The following is a 21592-nucleotide window of genomic DNA, read 5'->3' on the forward strand; positions in this document are numbered from 1 at the left end:
ATTTTCCTTATCTTTGCATTCTCAAAATTTAGCATATAGTCTTTTAAAAAAATAACAGCTTTGGCCAGGCGTGGTGGCTCACGCCTGTAATCCCAGCTGCTTGGGAGGCTGAGGCGGGAGAATCACTTGAACCTGGGAGGCGGAGGTTGCAGAGAGCCAAGATCGTACCACTGCACTCCAGACTGGGCAACAGAGTGAGACTCAGTCTTGAAAAAAACAAAAAAAAACAGCTTTATTGAGATATAATCCATATACCATAAAATTCACCCTTTTAAAGTGTCCAATTCAATGATTTTAGTATATTCAGAGTTTGGCACCATCACCCCTGTTTAATTGTAGAACATTTTCTTTTTTTTTTCTTTCAGACAGAGTCTCGCTCTGTCACCCAGGCTGGAGTACAGTGGTGTGATCTCAGCTCACTGCAACCTCCACCTCCCGGGTTTACACCATTCTCCTGCCTCAGCCTCCCGAGCAGCTGGGACTACAGGCACATGCCGCCACACGTAGCTAATTTTTTTGTATTTTTAGTAGAGATGGGAGTTCACCATGTTGGCCATGCTGGTCTTGATATCCTGACCTGGTGATCCGCCTGCCTCGGCCTCCCAAAGTGCTGGGATTACAGGTGTGAGCCACTGCGTCCAGCCATAGAACACTTTCATTACCCTCAGAAAGAAACCCTATACTCATTAGGCAATGTTAAATAAAATGTATATAAAGCCATTGTTGTAGTCTGAGCTCCTACACTAGGACCCAAAAGACCAGACCAAACCAGGATGGAGTAACACATGCTAGGTGCCACTTAATCAAACTGAACTTAAAAACAGGCCAGTTTAAAAAAACAAAACAAAACAACACACACACACACACACACACACACACACACACACACACACACCAGGGATTCACACACACACACACACACACACACACACACACACCAGGGATTCACAGCAATCAAAAGGGGCCCAGTCAACCTGAACCAGCATGATGAGGAAGTTCTCTCTGCTTTACCCCTACAAAGAAAATAATTTTGAAACTATTAATCTGCTTTTTCTTCCTTGTTTCTGCTTCCTTTTCTGTTCCTTGTTTCTCCTTTTCTGCCTATAAAACTCACCCACTCTGCTCTGCTCAGCTTAGTGAAGCATCATTCTAGTTCATAAACAGGATGCTGCCCAATTCATCACTTGCTAATAAAAACCAATCAGGGCCAGGTGCAGTGGCTAACGCCTGTAATCCCAACAGTTTGTAAGGTTGAGGCAAGAGGATTGCTTGAGCTGAGGAATTTGAGACCAGCCTGAGCAACATAAGGAGACCCCCATCTCTACAAAAAATAAAAAATTAACCTGGCATGGTGGCATGATGATAGTCCTGGCTACTTGGGAGGCTGAGACAGGGGGATCACTGGAGCCCAGGATTTCGAGGCTGCAGTGAACTATGACCTCTCCACTGAACAATCCTGGGTGATAGAGTGAGAGTCTGTCTCTTAAAAACAAAAACAACCCTCCTCAAACAAAAAAAAACCCAGTCAGATATTTAAAAGTCAACTCATTAAAATTTTGTTCTTTTTTTTTTTTTTTTTTTTTTTTTTTGAGACAGGGTCTTACTTTGTCACCCAGGCTGGAGTGCAGTGGAGAAATCACGGCTCACTACAGACTCGACTGCCCTGGGCTCAGGTGATCCTCTCACCTCAGCCTCCTGAGTAGCTGGGACTACAGGCATGTGCCACCACGCCCACCTGATTTTTGTATTTTTTTATAAAGACAGGGTTTTGCCATGTTGTCCAGGCTAAATTTTGTTCTTTCACAGCAGTCACTGCCCATCCTCTCCTTGACTCTCTTAGCAAGTACTAGTCTACTTTGTGTCTCTATGGATTTGCCTATTCTGGCTAATCTGAATAAAAAGAGCCATACAAGAAGTGGCCTTTATGTCCTGCTTCTTTCACTTAGCAAATTTTCAGGGTTCATCCATGGTGTAGCATGTATCTTTTTTTTGTTTGTTTTTGAGACAGAGTCTCACTCTGTTGCCCAGGCTAGAGTGCAGTGGTACAATCTCAGCTCACTGCAACCTCTGCCTCCCAGGTATAAGCAATTCTCCTGCCTCAGCCTCCCGAGTAGCTGGGATTACAGGTGCACGCCACCACGCCCAGCTAATTTTGTATTTTTAGTAGAGATGGGGTTTCTCCATGTTGGTCAGGCTGGCTTCGAACTCCCAACCTCAGGTGACCCACCTGCCTCAGTCTCCCAAAGTGCTGGGATTATAGGCGTGAGCCACCAGGCCCAGTGCATGTATCCTTTTTAAGGCCAAATAATATTCCACTGTATGTGTCAGAGGCATTTGAACCAGAGCAACTCCATCTTGAACAGGGGCAGGGTAAAATGAGGCCGAGAACTGCTGGGCTACATTTCAAGGATGTTAGGCATTCTTAGTCATAGGATGAGACAGGAGCTTGGCAGGACTGGTTTCACAACACACAGGTCCCAAAGACCCTACTGATATAACAGGATGCAATAAAGAAGCCAGCCAAGACCCACCAAAATCAAGATGGTAATGAAAGAGACCTCTGGTCATCCTCACAGCTCATTATATGCTAATTATAATGGATTCACATGCTAAAAGATATTCCCACCAGCACCAAAAGAGTTTACAAATGCCATGGAAACATCTGGAAGTTACCCTATATGGTCTAAAAAGGGGAGGAACCTTCAGTTCCAGGAACTTGCAACCCTGGAAAACTCATGACTAATCCACCCCTTGTTTGGCATATAATCAAGGAATAACCATAAGCATACTCAGTCAAGCAGCCTATGCCACTGCTCTGCCTATAGAGTAGCCATTCTTTAGTTTCTTTACTTCTCTAATAAATGTCATTTCACTTTACTCTGTAGACTCACCCCAAATTCTTTCTTGCCTGAGATCCAGTAACCTTCTCTTGAGGTCTGGATCGAGACCCCTTTCTGGTAACATATGGATTAACCACACTTTGTTTACCCGTTCATCAATTTATAAACATTTGGTCTGGTCTAACTTTTTTTGGCTACTATGAATCATGCTGCCATAATGTCCATGTCCAAGTTTTTGTGTGGACAGATGTTCTCAATTCTCTTGGACGTACAATTGCTGGGTCATATGGTAACTTTATGTCTAACATGTTGAGGAACTCTCAGATGGTTTTACAAAATGGTTGCATCATTTTACATTCCTATCAACAATATATGAGTCTTCTAACTTCTCTACATCATTGCCAATACTTGTCTTTTTTATTTTAGTCATCCTAGTGGGTGTGATGTGATATCTCAATGTGGTTTTGACTTGTATTTCATATAATCTTAATAGATGTTTATATAATGAATGATCTTTGAATGTCCTGTATGTGGCTCACATCCCAGAAACTTGGCTAAACCAAATTGAAATTTTTCAATGTTGTATTCATTCCACATACATTTATTGAAGGCCCATGATATGCTAACTCTAATGCACCTAGTATGGATTGGCAAAGTTATGAGAACAGACCTTGGAGCAGAAAGGCCTGGCACTTTCTGCCCCAGCTGTGCCACTTATTGGCTGTATGACCTTGGGCAGATTATATAACCTTTCTCAGATTTAGTGGGGCAAGTTAATAGTATCTTCCTCATGATGTTGCTCTGAAGGTTAAATAAGATCATGAGCCTGGAGTGGTAGCTCATGCCTGTAATCCCAACACTTTGGGAGGCTGAGGTGGGAGGATTGCTTTAGCCTAGGAGTTCAAGACCAGCCTGGACAACATAGTGAGATCCCATCTTTATTTAAGTAAGTTTTTTTTTAAAGAAAGATCCTGAATGTTAAGGGCTTAGCACAGTGGCTGCAAGAAATAACAACTCAATAGATGTTAGTCATTATTACTGAGTGTATTAAAAGTCATAAAAGTAAATAAGACAAATGTCTAATAATAACATAATGTTATGTAAGCTATTGAGACAGTGAAGTAAAAAGGGCTCCCTGGAGAATCTCCAACCCACCTGTGCATTGGGAGGATGGGGTGGAGCCTTGGGGAGTTAGCACCCGTTGCAGGAAGGAGGAGCCTGGCCTCTCCTGTTCCTGGGTGGTAAAAGAGGATTCAATCTGTGAAGCGCAAAGCCTGCTAGCAGGACTCTCGCCTTTGCTGAGAGTCCCTGTTTTCCTTTTATTCCTTTTCACACAATAAATGCTGCCCTTCTCACCCTACAATGTATCCGCATGCCTAAATTATCCTGGTCGTGTGACAAGAACCCGGATTTTCCTACAACACTATGACAGAGACATTTGTATGTCTCTATCTGTACAATGAGGCTACCCTCATGTCCTTATTAATTAGGCTATTATGCAGACTAATTACATAATAATTACAAAGTGCTTTGAATTCCTAAAATATATATTAAATAAATATTCTCATTTAAGATGTGCTGCCCCAAGAAACCAGTTCTTTACCATATTCAGAAAGAAGAGATTTTGGACAAGAGGGATTTAGATTTCACAAGTGCCACAGCTCCTGTGGGCAACTTTCTTTTTGCTGTTACCATGTATTCGATTGGACAATATGCAGGAAAAAAAGGTTATTTTTTGTATATACGAGACATTTTTAATTTGCACTTTTTTACCACAACAAAGCAAACATTTCATACAATGTTGACATTTAATTTAAAAATGCATTTTCTTTTTGAATTTTGAGAACTTTGTTTCGTTTTTGTTTGTTTTTGAGACAGGGTCTCACTCTGTTGCCCAGGCTGGAGTACAGTGGTGCAATCATCCTCCTGAGCTCGAGCAATCCTCCCACCTCAGACTCCCAAGTGGCTGGGACTACACGTGTGTACCACCATGCCCAGCTAATTTTCTTATTTTTATTTTTTTTTAATGAGACAAGGTCTAGCCATGTTGCCCAGGCAGGTCTCAAACATCTGGGCTCAATGGAGACTCAGCCTCCCAAAGTGCTTGGATTATAGGCAAGAGCCACCAAGCTCTGGCCTGAGGGCATATTTTTAAATTTCATAATAATGCTGCAGAGCTCTCCTAACTACATACAATTTTTTGCAGCAGACAAGCAACCATTCTACATATTTTTATTTATTTATTTTTTTGAGATGGAGTTTTGCTGTTGTTGCCCAGGCTAGAGTGCAAAGATGCAATCAATCTCAGCTCAGCGCAACCTCCGCCTCCCGGGTTCAAGCAATTCTCCTGCCTCAGCCTCCTGAGTAGCTGGGATTACAGGCATGTGCCACCACGCACGGCTAATTTTGTATTTTTAATAGAAATGGGGTTTCTCTATGTTGGTCAGGCTGGTCTTGAACTCTCGACCTCAGGTGATCCGCCCGCCTCAGCCTCTCAAAGGGATTACAGGCTGGGATTACAGGCGTGAGCCACTGTGCCCAGCCAGAAAGCAGACATGTCCTAACCACAAGCAGGACTCATTACCCATACTAAATTAGAGTCCTTTTTTTTTCTGGCTCATCTATGAATCATTTATGCACCAAGTTTCTCTTAGGATACTTTATAGTTTATATATAATGGATGAAAGGGGGCTTAGAAACCGTCTAGTAATCTAGTGACTCAAATGGCTAGATAAATAATGTTGCTGATTATTGGAGCAAGGAACAAAAGAGGATAAGAAAAGGCCCTAAAGAGGTTAAGGGAAGGGCCCCAATTTCCCACAGCTAGAGCTAGAGGAGGAGATACTTGTTAGATGATGGTAGCAAAATGAAAACCGGAGAGAGAAGGAAGCTCCCTATTTGAATACTCCACTCAGCTTGCTTTATTCAGAAACAGCCTTTCGTTGCTTAGAAATAACATACATTAATATTAATCTATACCATTCTCCCGCCTGGAGATGACCTACATTATCACTCAATGGAAGCCACTATAGAGAAATCAAAACACCTCAAAGCCAAAATAGTACTTAGAAGTCAGACACATTCAGATGTAGAAGAAAGGAAGAAGCAGTGGAAATTGGACTGACCACATCTTAGGCAGTGACCCTGGTGATGGACTCCAAGGCAAGACTGCTTACTTATGGGACAGCCAACTGGGCTGTGCAAAAGTATCTTTCCTTGTGGTGGTGGAATTTTTTCTTTTCACTTGAATTGGGCTTCAATTTGAGTTTCCTTTGGGTTAATAAATACTGTAATTTCTTAAAAAATGTAAATACATCTAGCATGGGTAAACAATTGTGACTCATACATTTGTGTGGATTAGTTTCATTTAAAGTATTATTCAAATACTTGAATAATATATATTCAAGTATATATATATTCAAGTATATATATAGTATATATGTACTATATATACTATACTATATGTACTCTATATATGTACTATATATACTTGAATATATATACTTGAACATATTTATATATATATACTTGAATATATTATTGACTATTATATATTCAAGTATATATATCAAGTATACTTGAATATATATAGTGTATATAAACTATATATATTCTATATATACTATATATATTCAAAGTTTACAGTATATACTACATACTATATATTCTATATATATACTATATATATTCAAGTATATTTGATATATATAATATATACTATATATACACTTGACATATATAGTGTATACTATATATAAAAATTTTGTATTTTTGTATTTTTATTCTATATATACACTTGATATATATAGTATATGCTATATATAGTATATATATACTTGAATATATAATATACTGAAATATCCACAAGCTGTTAAAAACCATCCAATTAGAACTGATAAAAATTTTTGAGTCAAAGAAGTTTTTGATGTCAAATGGCAAGTTTGGTTAATCTAGGAAAGTTTAATTGAAAGTTGAAAGTTTTCTAAAAATGGAGATGCTGGAAATGTCCTTTAAAAGGCTTTGTAAATAGATAAAAAATAAATCAAATTCATAGGAAAATTCCCGTTGGAAATGCTGAAATTCTGGCAATGTTCAGAAGAAAAATAAGTTAATCAGTAGACTAAATTTCCTTAGTACCTGCCAACAAATTGAACATTTCTTAAACTGCATGAAGCTGGGAGGGTATAGACAGACTGGTGAGAGGGCACACCCACCTACAGTCAATCAAAGCACACTTCACTTGCTGGCCATACAATAAATAAGCAAATACCAACAAAGCAAAACTAACCAAAACAAACAAAAGACCCCTACATTCTAAGATTCCAGTTTACATCAAACTGCATCTGTATAAAGACAAGTACTGGAAAATCTATAAGACAACACTAAACTATGAAAGACATACACCTAACTCAAGAAAGTAAAATTTGGTATGGGTGATTTTTTAAAATTGTGTACACGAATATATATTTTTCTTCAGATAAACTTTTAAAAACAATAAACATACATATATGTAGGAAAATTTATTTCAAATTCTTAATATCTTAGAAATGAACTTGTAAACATAGTTTGATAGGAAATTTTAGAGAAAGAGCAGCTACAAATCATAGATTTATTTATATATTTTTAAAATAGCTAGGATTTCTATTGACTTTATTGTAGACCAGAATATAATATAATAAGCATTGTTGAAAGAAACCTTGGCTGGGCACAGTAGCTCATACCTGTAATCCTAGCACTTTGGGAGGCTGAGGTGGGCAGATTGCCTGAGCTCAGGAGTTGGAGACCAGCCTGGGCAACAGGGTGAAATTCTGTCTTTAATAAAATACAAAAAATTAGCCAGGCGTGGTGGTGTGTGCCTGTTGTCTCAGCTGCTTGGGAGGCTGAGGCAGGAGAATTGCTTGAACCTGGGAGGCAGAGGTTGCAGTGAGCCAAGATTGCGCCACTGCACTCCAGCCTGGTGACAGAGTGAGACTCCATCTCCAAAAAAAAAAAAAAACAAAGAAAACTTTTTTAAATTAAAAGAAAATCTTATAAATAATCTAATTTTTAGCAATATTTGACGGAATTACACTCTAATATTCTAGAAAAAAATTGTACTAGACCGCCAAGGAAGATAATTAAAAATTTAATACAATTCTACATAAAATAATGTATTTTTATAAAATTAAACTTCACATTAAATTTTTAAATTTTGTATTATCAGAAAAATGTAAATATTAATTTTATTCCTATAATTTCTGATCAGTTCTTTGAAAAATTAAAATTAAACTCTCTATAACTCTGACACCATATTACGTCAAAAAGACTAGAAAGCCAAGAGTGGTGGCGGTTCATGCTTCTAATCTCTGTGCTTTGGGAGGCAGACGTGGGAGGACTGCTTGAGGCCAGAAGTTTGAGACCAGCCTGAGCCACGTAGTGAGATTCTGTCTCTACGAAACATAAAAAATTAGCCAGGCATGGAGCACATGCCTGTGGTCCTAGCTACTCAGGAGGCTGAGATGGGAGAATCTCCTGAGTCCAGGACTTTGAAGCTGCAGTGAGCTATAATCATGCCACTGGACTCCAACCTGGGTGATACGCAGAGAGCCTGTCTTTTAAAAAAATAAGAATTAAAAAAAAAAAGGCTAGGAAACAGCAGACATTAAAATTACAAATGTCTCTAATATATTATTTCTTATTAAATTTATAAATAATCTGTTATAAGGTGAGACTGGGGGATTTTACATATAGCATTTGTTAGAGGTGAGACTGGGGGATTTTACATATAGAAATGTATAGTGAATATAACAAAAATCTATATATCCACCGTTCAAAATTCACAAATATTAATATTGTACTTCTGATCTTTTTATAAAATAAAAGAAATAAAACATTTTTGCTGAAATTGCTATCACATTTTTATTCTTCCCCATATCCATTCTTCTCTCCCAGAGGTAACCAATTTTATAAATTTGATATATATTCTTCCAATGTGTGTTTATGTTTTACTACATATATGTACTCATAAATATAGAATATACTGTGTGTGTGCTATGTGTTTTTAAAGCAACTTTGTGTTTTCAAGATCTCATCCTGTTGATACATATAAATATAACTCATTCACTTTAACTTCTAAATAGCATTTTATAAGATATGACAATCTACATATCCATTCTTCTATTGATGGGCATTTTGGTTGTTTCCATTTTTTTGCATTCTAAAAAATGACACAGTAAAGATCTTTGTGCATGTATCCTTACATATGTGTGAGAATATATTCTGTATATTGAAAAGAGCCTAGAAGCGACGATAGCCCAGAGGAACAACAACAACAAAATCCTAATTTCCAAATATCACTCCACAGTAAAGGGAGTAAGTGCTCCTTAAAGAAATGGCCAATTCCAGGTCTGGGGCAAAAAAATTTAGGTGAACCTGTTATATATTGTGTGCCAGAAAGCAAGGAAGCACTCAGAGAATTATAAGGATGTGTTTTTTAAAAAAGGAGCCAGTTTAAAGGAGCTTTCATTAGCCAGATCTAAGCTTAAAAAGAAAAAAAGGTAAAGGATTATAACACATTAAATAATAATAATTGAAACCCCTAAGTTCATAGTAATTTTTTTTCTTGTAGGCGGAGTCTCACTCTGTCACCCAGGCTGGAGTGCAGTGGCGTGATCTCGGCTCACCGAAACTTCTAATTCCTGGGTTTAAGTGATTCTCCTGCCTCAGCCTCCCAAGTAGCTGGGATTACAGGCGTGTGCCATGACGCCTGGCTAATTTTTTTTTTTTTGTATTTTTTTAGTAGAAATGGGGTTTCACCGTGTTGGCCAGGCTGATCTTGAACTCCTGACCTCAACTGATCCACCCACCTCAGCTTCCCAAAGTGCTGGATTACAGGTTTGTGAGCCACCACGCCTGGTCCATAGTGGTATTTTTTCAAAGCGGGGAGGTAAATGTCTTCTTTACAGAAAAATGCCAACTAATAAATATAGAAGCAATGATGGAATTAGAAAAACCATTTCAGGCCGGGCGCCATGGCTCACACCTGTAATCCCAGCACTTTGGAAGGCCGAGGTGGGCGGATCACAAGTTCAGGCTGGCCAACATAGTGAAACCCTGTCTCTACTAAAAATACAAAAAATTAGCCAGGCATGGTGGCGGGCACCTGTAATCTCAGCTATTCGGGAGACTGAGGTAGGAGAATCGCTTGAACCCGGGAGACAGATGTTGCAGCCAGCTGAGATCACGCCATTGTACCCAGCCAGGGCAATAGTGCAAGACTCTGTCTCAAAAAAAGAAAAGAAAAGAAAAACCATTTCAAAGGTGATTCATGCAAATATCATTAATGAACGCTAAAAACACTCAGTAAAAAGTTTTGGGAACGGGGGGTCACATGCTTTGAAAGTGTTATACCGCTAATTACTTACTAATAAATAGTAAAGGGGAAAATTATCTTTACAATTTGCCTTGTTTTAGTGAAGCAGAGCTTCTTTTCATGTTTATTGGCTATTCAGGTGTCCTCTGATGCTCATATTCTTTGCCTATTTTTTTTTTCTTTTCTGAGACAGAGACACAGTCTCACTCTATCGCCCAGCCTGGAGTGCAGCAATGCAATCTCAGCTCACGGGAACCCCTGCCTTCAGGTGGTTCAAGCGATTCTTGTGCCTCAGCCTCTCGAGTAGTTGGGATTACAGGCATGCACCAACACAACCCAGCTAATTTTTGTATTTTTAGTAGAGACAGGGTTTCACCATGTTGACCAGGCTGGTCTCAAACTCCTGACCTCAGGTGATCTGCCTGCCTCAGCCTCCCAAAATGCTGCGATTACAGGTGTGAGCCACCATGCCCAGCTCTTTGCCTATTTTTCTGTTGACTTGTTTATGCTTTACTAATTGAGTTGTATAAATTCTTCATATACTTTGGACATTGTAATGCAAATATCTTTACTGAGTCTGTGATTTATATACAGGACAGTTTGTATAACAAAACCTTTGATTTCGATATACTCAAATATCTGAATCTTTTTCTTTATTATTTGCACATTTTAAGGCACATTTAATATACCTTTCCCTATTCTCAGTGTCATAAAGATAGCCTCCTATATTTTCTTTTGAACTCTGAATTTTATTCAGTTTGTTTATCTGAGGAGCTGAACAGTAAGTACTAAAACTGTTGGAAAACAATGTTAATTTTTGGTTCTAAGAGGGTTTCCAGCTTTATGTGAAGTCTCCTTTCAACACCATAAATAATTGAGAGTTGCTATTTAAAACCATACATACAAAGTTATAGTTTCAGGATACTAAAAAAAAATAGAAAAGAGTAAGGCATATAATCTTACGTGAGTGAACAAAGCTTCCTTCCTTAACTCTTCAGAACTGTCATTTGGAGTCCAAGCTTCAGCAAACTGCAGGAAATCCCATTTTTCCTTATCACCTTCCTCAGCCTGAATTTTTTCCTTCCTACCATTCAGTGTGCTCCCTGTAACTTGAGCCTACAAGAGGAAAAAGTAAATGAATTTTTCAGCAGTTCACTTCACAGCTGAAATTCACTAAGTAACTTGATTTTGCATTTAAATCATAAGCTAACCACTAAGAAAATCTTACTGTTCCAACATATCATGGGCTTTAGTAATATAATTATCTTTGTAAACCAAAAATAAAATTATAAGCCTCCCAACCAACTTAATGGATTCCTCCTCTTTGCCAAGAGCATTCTAAAGTAAACCTGAAACGCGCCAGGTGCAGTGGCTCATGCCTGTAATCCCAGTACTTTGGGAGGCCGAGGGGGGCGATCACCTGAGGTCAGGAGTTTGAGACCAGCCTGCGCAACATGGTGAAATCCCATCTCTACTAAAAATAGAAAAATTAGCCGGGCGTGGTGGCAGGCACCTGTGATCCCAGCTCCTTGGGAGGGTAAGGCAGGAGAATCCCTTGAACTCAGGAGGTGGAGGTTGCAGTGAGCTGAGATCTTGCCACCGCACTCCTGTTTGACAGAGTGAGACTCTTTCTCAAAAAAGCTGACCAGCATTAACATTAAAATAGAGATCTTAAGGCTGACAAAACAGACTATGTAGCAACAAGATGCCAACATGACAGATAGCAGGCCCTAAAACAAATTGAAACCTTTTATTCCCTAACATATTTCTTTTGTATGAAATGGCTCTGCAGAGCTGTCTTTTGTGGGGAAAATTTACATTCTGTAGAGAATCCCCCTTCCTTTCCAGGTCTTTATCCTGATCCAGGAGAGAATTAACTAAGGAGTCTGACACCTTTTAAAGTCTAATAAGAGGCCAGGAGTGGTGGCTCATGCCTGTAATCCCAGCACTTTGGGAGGCTGAGGTGGGCGGATCACAAGGTCAGGAGTTCGAGACCAGCCTGGCCAATATGGTGAAACCCCGTCTCTACTAAAAATACAAAAATCAGCTGGGCGTGGTGGCGGGCGCCTGTAGTCCCAGCTACTCAGGAGGCTGAGGCAGGAGAATCGCTTGAACCCGGGAGGCAGAGGTTGCAGTGAGCTGAGATCACGCCACCGTACTCCAGCCCAGGCAATAGAGCAAGACTCCATCTCTAAATACAAAAAAAAAAAAAGAGTCTAATAAGAAACTTTTACAATCTATTCTGTCTGAAGCCTGCTACCTGGATGCTTTATCTGCCTAAGAAGAACCTTGGTCTCCACAACTCCTTATCTTAACCCAGGTATTCCAAGTCTTCAGATAAACTCTTTCAACCAAGTGCCAATCAGAAAATCTTTGAATCCACCTATGATCTGGAACCAATGCCTCCCTCCACCCCACCTTGCATAAAACCAAGCTGTAGCCCAACCATCTAAGGCACAAGTTCTCAGAATCTCCTGGGGCTGTGTCATGAGCCACTGTCATTCATATTTGGCTCAGAATAAATCTCTTAAAATATTTCAGTTTGACTCTTCATTGACATCTAGTCTTTTTTCTTTTGCTTGTAACAGAATATCTGAAATTGTGTAATGTGTAAAGAAAATGAACTTATTTGTTATGGAAGCTGAGAAGTTAAGGTTGAGGGGCCACATCTGGTGAGGGCTTCTTGCTGGTGGGTACCTGCAGAGTTCTGAGACAGCACAGGCCATCTCATGGGGAAGGGGCTGAGTGGTGCTAGCTTAGGTCTCTCTTCCTCTTCCTATAAAGCCACCAGTCCCACTCCTATGATAACCCATTAATCCCTCAATCCATGAATGGATTAATCCATTCATAAGGGCAGAGCCCTCATGACCCAATCACCTTTTTTTCTTTTTTTTAGAAGAGGGTGGGAAAGAAGGCCAATCATCTCTTAATGGCCCACCTCTCGATACTGCCACAGTGGGGATTAAGTTTCAAAGTAACTTTTAGAGGGAATGAACATTCAAACCATAGCAATAATTATCCAAAATTATAATCCATTACCCAGTCAATGGTTCCATGCTTAATGAGAAAAGGTCTAACTTGAGAAGTTATACTATTCACTTTCTTCATAAAAACTTTTATTCTAATATTTATATGCTTTGAAACTTAACCAACAAATGATTGGCCATTTTGAATATTTATATCCAGTGCTTAAAAAACATTTCATTGAAAAACAGTGTTATGGGCTGAATATTTGTATCCCCACCAAATTCAGATGTTAAAATCGTAACTCCCAATGTTGATGGTGTTCGGAGGTGGGGTTTTGGGAGGTGATTAGGTCATGAGGGTGGAGCCCTCATGAATGGGCTTAGTCCCCTATAAAAGAGACCCCAAAGAGCTTTCTTGCCCTCTTTCCACAATGAGAAAGCAGTAGTCAGCAACTTGGAAGAGGGCCCTCACCAGAACTCAACCATACTGGCATCCTGTTCTCAGACTTCTAGCCTCCAGGAATATGAGAAATAAATTTCTGTTATTTATAAACTACCCAATATAGATTGGTATTTTGTTATGGCTTCCCAAACAAACTAACCCAGAAATAATCTAATCCTTTTTTTTTTTTGAGACAGAGTCTTGCTCTGTCACCCAGGCTGGAGTGCAATTGTTGCAATGGTGCGATCTTAGCTCACTGCAACCTCCACCTCCTAGATTCAGGCAATTCTCCTGCCTCAGGCTCCCAAGTAGCTGGGATTACAGGCACCTGCTACCATGCCCAGCTAATTTTTTTGTATTTTTAGTAGAGACAGGGTTTCACCATGTTGGTCAGGCTGGTCTCGAACTCCTGACCTCAGTTGATCCACCTGTCTCGACCTCTCAAAGTGCTGGGATTAGAGGCATGAGCCACCGCGCCCAGCCAGAAATCATCTAATTCTTAGTCAAGTCCTTTCTATAAACATTGTCAAGACTGAGGAAATGAGACAGCTGAGAGGACAGAGCAAGCAATGTCATTCCTACATTTTCTAGAGTCTGGGTACAGGCTACCTTCTGTCCAAAATTAGCTTGGAACTCAAGAATTCTTCTAGAAAAGGTTTATTCTTAGGTTATGCAAAGGACTTGGGGCTTGAAACATTATGTTTCCTTGCTAGCCAACCCCATCATTGTATCTCTAAAGTAGTGGAAGGGCTTGGAAGATAACAGGAGTACGTGGAAGTTCATGCCTCTCTTATTACAGAGGAGAGCAGGCAAGGTACTACTATTGAAGCCTTTTCTTAGCTTGGTCTCTATTGTCATCATTATCTTGATGTGCTTAAGTATCCTTTGCCTGAAAACACTAAAACTCAGCCTCTTAACTCACATTGGCTATGGTTAATAATAAGTAAGCTGCTAACTTGATTTAAATTCAAGCTTTACCTTGCGATTCAACATTCCCCACATAAGGGTGTCTAGGGTTCCATTTGCAATAAGGTAGTGAATATTCACAGAACTGCACTGGCCAATTCTGTGAGCTCGGTCTTCTGCTTGTTTTATATGTCCAGGGTCCCAATACAACTCAGCAAATACAACATGACTTGCTGCAGTAAATGTTAATCCCTAAGTGAAATAAAGCAAATAAATTGAGATGCGAATAAATTGAGAATGCAACATACAGCCATATATAATAAAGTCTTTCTGAACATGTTGAATGGAGAACACTGAAGGACTTGAAAACAAATTAGTTGTTTATTTTAGGCCAAATTAAGATTTAATTCATGAAAGGCAAATGAAGAATGTTTAATGCAACATAGCTAGGTGAACTACAAAAAACACACTTGAAAGGTATTTCAAAATTTCAAAAGTCAGCTTGATGGAAGTATATAAACTAAATCACTTTATTCTCTGATGATGAACAGATTCACATTACCACTGGAAAATCTAATAAAATACTTTATAAATGAGAATACAATTTCCAACATATGGTATCTATAGCAACTAGGCAGAGAGCATTTACATCCTCTTCATCTAACTCACACTGTCATGTTATAAAGCAAGAAAATAACGTCTCTGGTTATACTATTTTCTTCCTGTGATGTTATATTCCGAAGACCTGAAATTTACTGCCTATGTCTCAATATATACAATGCAATTGCATTTTCTGTACAACTGCATTTTCATGAATTTCAAATAGTGTGACATAAAAATATTAACTAAGTCTTGCTTTATAATCAATATATGAAATAATGCAAAATCCTCAAACTAAAAAATGTGTCAAAAAATGCATGACTTTAATGTTGGTAGGCTGAATGAAATGTGAACCACGCTTATGCTATAGCCATATAGCAGTAAAATGACATTAGGTGGTAAACAGAAATATCTGCCATTTTTTTGGAGTGTTATTTAATCAATGCTGTTTGTTGTTCACATGCACCAAACTCCTGTGAGTGACTTTTGTGACTGCTATGCTATTATTTTGATATGTTATTTTCACTTAAAATATTTTCATGTCACATAACAAAATCATGCTAGCACTAATTAAATGGTGGTACTAGTTCTCAAGCTGAAAAATTTACTGAAAATCAGTCTCTGAAAAAGAAGTTAGAGGTAATAAAAATACAGAGACAAATATATTAAACTGTGCTGCTATTTAGGACTGAAAATGCCACAGAATATTAGAAATAATGCTGAAAAAATAAAAAGTAGTATTTAAAGAGAGACATCTTTAATTTTATAAAAAACATCATTTGATTATACAAGCATAAAGGGAAAATATGTTGGCAAGATCAATACCACTCTAAGCAGCTGCTAAACTATAATGTAAGATTCACAGTACCAAGAACAAAGACCTTTCTACTTTCCTTTATTCCTATGGAGATATCAGTCCTCAAGTATATGAGTCTTGATTTATATAAGGTCTTCAGAAGTACAGCCTTGAATAAAATGTAAGTGCCCCATACATTATTAATTTCAAAAGGTCCTAGACTCTCCTGTCTGGCTTTCTCCTACTTAGCACCTCCCCAGCTCTAAGTACTTCATTTCTAATTCTAAGCCCTTTTTGATGATATTCTCTATGGCTGGAATAGTCTAACAGATAAATAACTCCGATTATTGGAAGTTTAACTCAACATGAGGGAAGCATTGAGACAACCCTCCTTTTGGTTAGAACTCCCAGAGAGTTGTGGAACTGCTTCATCCTCATAAAGTTTCTCTCTGTATATAATTTTATATACTTTAATTAGCAGAGTAAAAGCAGATCTTTGGCATGTACCAGCTTGGTTGAACAGCAATATGCTCAATTACCTTTCCCTATGTTAAATATCCTAGCTTAGCCATTTACAACAAAGTATTTTAGAATGTTAGCAGAAAAACAGTCCAGAAGATCCCCTCTTACCTACTGTGGCAGAGATTGCCATTACTTTCCCTAATATCTATCCTTCTCTTATTGCTTTGTAACATAACACCCAATTTTTAGCAGGGCTACATGGAATAAAGAATACTCTTCCCAGCTTCCCTTGAAATTAGGTGTGGTTGTGGGACTAACTATAAGAGGTGCAGTGTGCTTTTCTCCAGGCAGCTGCTTAGACTGCAGATAAGATGGAGCTCTAGCAGCCCTTTTAGATAAGACATACTTGCTAAGAGTGGTAAAGCAGAAAGCGAGAAGGGGTGTAGGTCCTAAGGACTTTGTGCAAACATCAGGCTAGGCCTGGACTGTCTACATAAGAGAATTAAACTTTGTGTATTTAAAGTCAGTCTTAATCTGAATTTCTGTTTACTTGCCTTCAAACTTAATCCTAAGGGACAAAACAGAAGCACTCTATAAAAAGTCCTGAGACAAGAGTTATTTTCCCCCAGGCCACCTTGCCATACAGGTCCTAATGCAACACAATCAAGTAAGTGAAGGGTTGGATATAAGACAGGTATGAGAAAAGCCTATACAAATTCAAAGGAAGGAAAAAAGGTCACGCAAAAATATTACAATCAAGTTAACTATACTCTTCTTACTCTTCTTTGAAAGTATATTCTTTCAAAGACGTCCTTTCCTTGAAAATTTAGGAGATCTGTGTCAAAGACATCGAGGCCTCTTTCTATTATACTTTCTGGAACTCTCTGAAGAAGAATTAATATTTATTATACAAGGCATCCAGATACAAAGTTACAAGTTTATAAACCAAAGTTATAGCGAATGGCCTTTTTTCTTATTTCAATGACATTTCATTACCAAATTTAGACTTGAAATTTCTTACCTGGCCAGCAGCCTGAATGCTTAGGATAGCCACGCGAGTGTCAGGATCCTTTTGAAACTGATTAACCAGATGTATTCTTTCTGAAGATGAAACACTTCCATCTATCCTAATGTAACGAGTCTAGCATCAACAAGGAAAACGGCAAAATTAGGACAAGCCCCTATGTACCCATCTCATTTTATATATTTTACAGCTTATTTTTATGGTCACATAACAAAATGGAACTTGGTTAAGGTGACAGATGGGTAAATATTATACAAGAAGAATCTTAACCAAGTTTTTTAATAGCTTCTTATAACAATTTCTTATTTTTTTAATCTTTTAAGCTACTTGAGGGTAGAGTCTATGTCTAATTCATCTTTATCCCATCAATGCCAAGGGCAATGCCTTGTATATAGCAGAAGCTCCACAAATCTTTTATGAATTAAGCTAATGTTGTCTTCAGTAAAATTCTACGTAAATTGACACGCAAACTTTAAATCATGGATCAGACTAACTCTAAAGTTATAAGATCACTAATTCTAAAGTGAAAATACAGCCAGACATGTGAGAAAAGAGAAAGATGATTCTGTCCACAAATCATGGATTCATGAAGAGTAGTACATTTATTTCTGAAATATCCCAAATATTAACTGGGAAAATAGAGCTTTTTTGTGTGTGTGTGTGTGACGGAGTCTTGCTCCATCGCCCAGGCTGGAGTGTAGTGGCGGGATCTCTGCTCACTGCAAGCTCCGCCTCTGGGTTCACGCCATTCTCCTGCCTCAGCCTCCAGAGTAGCTGGGACCACAGGCGCCCACCACCACGCCTGGCTAAGTTTTTGTATTTTTAGTAGAGACGGGGTTTCACAGTGTTAGCCAGGATGGTCTCCATCTCCTGACCTTGTGATCCTCCCGCCTCGTCACACCCGGCCGGAAAATAGAGCTTTTAATTCTGGTTTTTCACATTATTAAACTTTAAAGAAATATGTGATATGGTCATCTCCAGTGAGGTGGGGCACTGAGGCACCCACACACATTTTTGAAAAGTAGGGAAACATTAAGTGTTAAACTGAACATTGTTGTCTTTAAGAATGATTTGAGTTGAGAAAAGGGGGTTATCACTATGTGTTAGAATAGCTAAAAAGAAAGTCATTATTGGCCGGGCGCGGTGGCTCACGTCTGCAATCTCAGCACTTTGGGAGGCCGAGGAGGATGGATCACGAGGTCAGGAGATCACGACCATTCTGGCTAACATGGCGAAACCCCATCTCTACTAAAAAAATACAAAAAAATTAGCTGGACGTGGTGGCGGGCGCCTGTAGTCCCAGATACTCGGGAGGCTGAGGCAGAAGAATGGCGTAAATCTGGGAGGCAGAGCTTGCAGGGAGTGGAGATCTAGCCACTGCACTCCAGCCTGGGCGACTGAGCGAGACTGTCTCAAAAAAAAAAAAAAGAAGTCATTATTCAACTTCTAAAAATGATAAGTCCTAAATTTCAAAAAACCTTATTCATATATGTAGTGCCATAGAAAATATAGCCTTAAATAGTTGGAACATATGAATATTCACTCTTATAAGGGAATATCCAAGTTAATTATTAAAAAGAATGTCCTGTATTAACGTTCTGTCCTCAAAGAGCAAGTATACATTAACCAGTAAACCATTTAATAGCCATTAAGGAAGATTATAAAATTCTCTGAGGGTCTTTCTAAAGAAAATACATTGTCAGGGTAGGGAGAGTTGGGGAAAAATTCACCTCCAACCCCATGAATATCTACTTTTTTTTTTTTTTTGAGACGAAGTTTTGCTCTTATTGCCTAGGCTGGAGTGCAATGGCGGGATCTCAGCTCACTGCAACCTCTGCCTTCTCCCAGGTTCAAGCGATTCTCCTGCCTCAGCCTCCCGAGTAGCTGGCATTACAGGCATGTGCCACCATGCCCGGCGAATTCTTATTTTTAGTAGAGACGGAGTTTCTCTATGTTGGTCAGGCTGGTCTGGAACTCCCAACCTCAGGTGATCTGCCCGCCTCGGCCTCCCAAAGTGCTGGGATTACAGGTGTCAGCCACCGCACCTGGCCTATATCTACATTTTTAACTCTTAGTAAAGCTAAATGGGATTCTAAACATATCAGTAAAATGGATGTAAGAAAAAAAGACTATTATACTTGGAATCCATCCCAGTAGTTTTAAGGTATAATGGAATCAGAATAAGAAAAATATTATGAATCTAATTTCTTGCCCAATCATTTAAAAAATATTAAGGTTAATTAACTCTTAGAGGGTGTTTTTCAGAAACTATATGATAACCAATGAGAAAGTACCTTTGAATGTATAGCACTTTATTACAACTCTTCCTATGAAGGAAACACTAGAAGTATGTCTGGTAATATTAATGAACATATTACCTAATGTTTAAACAATGTATACTAAGTTTTTATCTTTGATAGAAACAAAGGAAGATGTTGTCACTCACTGGTGGACTATTGGAAATCAAGGTAGACCTAAGAAGATGCAGTAAAGCCACATGGCTTGATGGAGCTAACCTGATAAATTACTTGGGCCATATGTTTCAAATACATCTACACTAAATTTTAGTAATCGTTTTCCATATATTGCCTGGAAGTTTAAATAGTATGACTGCAGTTGGGTACTAACATTGGCCAAATTCATTCTTTCTTTCCTCTCTATGTCACCCACATTCAAAGGCCACTGTGTAGGTAAATAAAAAGTCTAACGTTTAACTGCCTACACCACTCTAAAACGGTATATCCAGGAACAAAAATAAAATTCACATTATAGCCTATCATGGCAGCATATCTTTAATCAATCCAGATAATTTGGTCAGTGGAAAATTATGAGATCAGTTAAGAAAAGAGAAAATTTAATAGTATATAATCATCATCATATAATATTAATATAATTTTCAAGAAAAATGTGTAATAATTTATGTACCATCATCTAAAGAAGACAAAAAACACTTCAATTATGAGACTACAACTGATGTTTAGTATAGTAAAAATATGCATTCTAAAAAGTATTTAGTTAAAAAATGGCAACATACCTTATTTTCGATGACTGCTTCTGTGCAAGCTTGGAGCATGCTTAAATGGTGAGCAAAAACCAGAAATTTAAGCGAATCATTCTGAAGCATCATCTTAATATAATCCTTTACAGCACCTGCCTAAATATTAAAAGGTAAACCTTATTAGTGTCATAAAAATGATTATTTAAAATTTATGTCACTTTTAATAAAGCAAGAAAAATGGCTTGAAAATCAGTAAATATGAACTTTTAGCTGCCTTGTTCTCCAGGTAGCCTAAGCAAGTAGAAGCACATATATAAGGAAAATGTAAAAAAAGAGGGACAAGAAGGGGAAAAACTGAGCAATTAAATGAGAAGAAGACAAGAATTAGAAGAATTTAAAAACAACACAACAATGGGTTTCAATGGAAAGGAGGTAGTCAAGTAGGCTATGGCCAAGAAGGAGTTGGCAGTTTTGTTTAGAAGGTGATTTTCAAAAAAGTTTATATATAAGACCAAGTAGAACAGAGTTAAGGAGAAAACAGAAAGCAAAAAAATCAGATGAAGAACATTTTGTTTTAAAAGGGAAGATTGAAAACAGTAAGAAATCAGGGACTGAAGCTGAAGGTTTAAGGAAAGTTGTTTTTTTTTTTTTTCTACTTAAGAAACTTAGGTAGACTTACAAATAAGCAGTTCAAGGAGTACACAGATTAAGAGAAATGGAAATGAGGTCATTTAGCTTATCTCTCGGATGGAGAAGGTTCCAGAAGAGGCTGGAGTGATGGGATGAAGACAACAGTAGTGAGGTCTGAGAGAACAGGGGGACATATAGAACAATTGTGACACAGAAGGAAGAAAATTAAAAAAGTTCAGATTAACAGGTAACTTGAAGCCAAGTTACTTATTAAGAGTGAAAAATCAATTTGATATAAAGTAAATAGGAATTAAAGAGGATAGCATGAATTAAGTTTAAAATATGAATATATGTATCTTTTAACTTTTAAAAACTGGCTATTTAGAAATTTTGGAAAAAGATACCAGGCTGACCACATTTAACTTCTGCTCCTTCTCAATGCTATGTTTAAAAGATAGCAAGTGTAAAGGGACAAAGAGAACTGGAGAAAAGTCAATAGCAACAAAACTTTGGAAGCTAAAAAGTAGATAATGACTGATAACTGATTAACCAATCTCACAGATCCTAAACTGGCTAT

General features: G+C 38.2%; 1 protein-coding gene across 18 annotated transcripts in view; it reads right to left on the bottom strand.

Moving 5' to 3' along the window:
* ZRANB3 (zinc finger RANBP2-type containing 3) overlaps positions 1-21592 on the bottom strand; it is a 332321-nt gene that overhangs the window by 58858 nt on the left and 251871 nt on the right. For all 18 annotated transcript variants that reach the window (XM_054549318.1, XM_054549309.2, XM_054549308.2 and 15 more), the window contains 4 exons: positions 20422-20541; positions 17385-17504; positions 14578-14757; positions 11155-11307 (listed from right to left, as the gene is read on the bottom strand). In XM_054549318.1, the coding sequence (XP_054405293.1) occupies positions 11155-11307; positions 14578-14757; positions 17385-17504; positions 20422-20541 (573 nt within the window). The remainder of the gene's footprint in view (positions 1-11154; positions 11308-14577; positions 14758-17384; positions 17505-20421; positions 20542-21592) is intronic.

Source organism: Pongo abelii, chromosome 11, assembly GCF_028885655.2.
Source record: "Pongo abelii isolate AG06213 chromosome 11, NHGRI_mPonAbe1-v2.0_pri, whole genome shotgun sequence".
NCBI classification, from domain to species: domain Eukaryota; kingdom Metazoa; phylum Chordata; class Mammalia; order Primates; family Hominidae; genus Pongo; species Pongo abelii.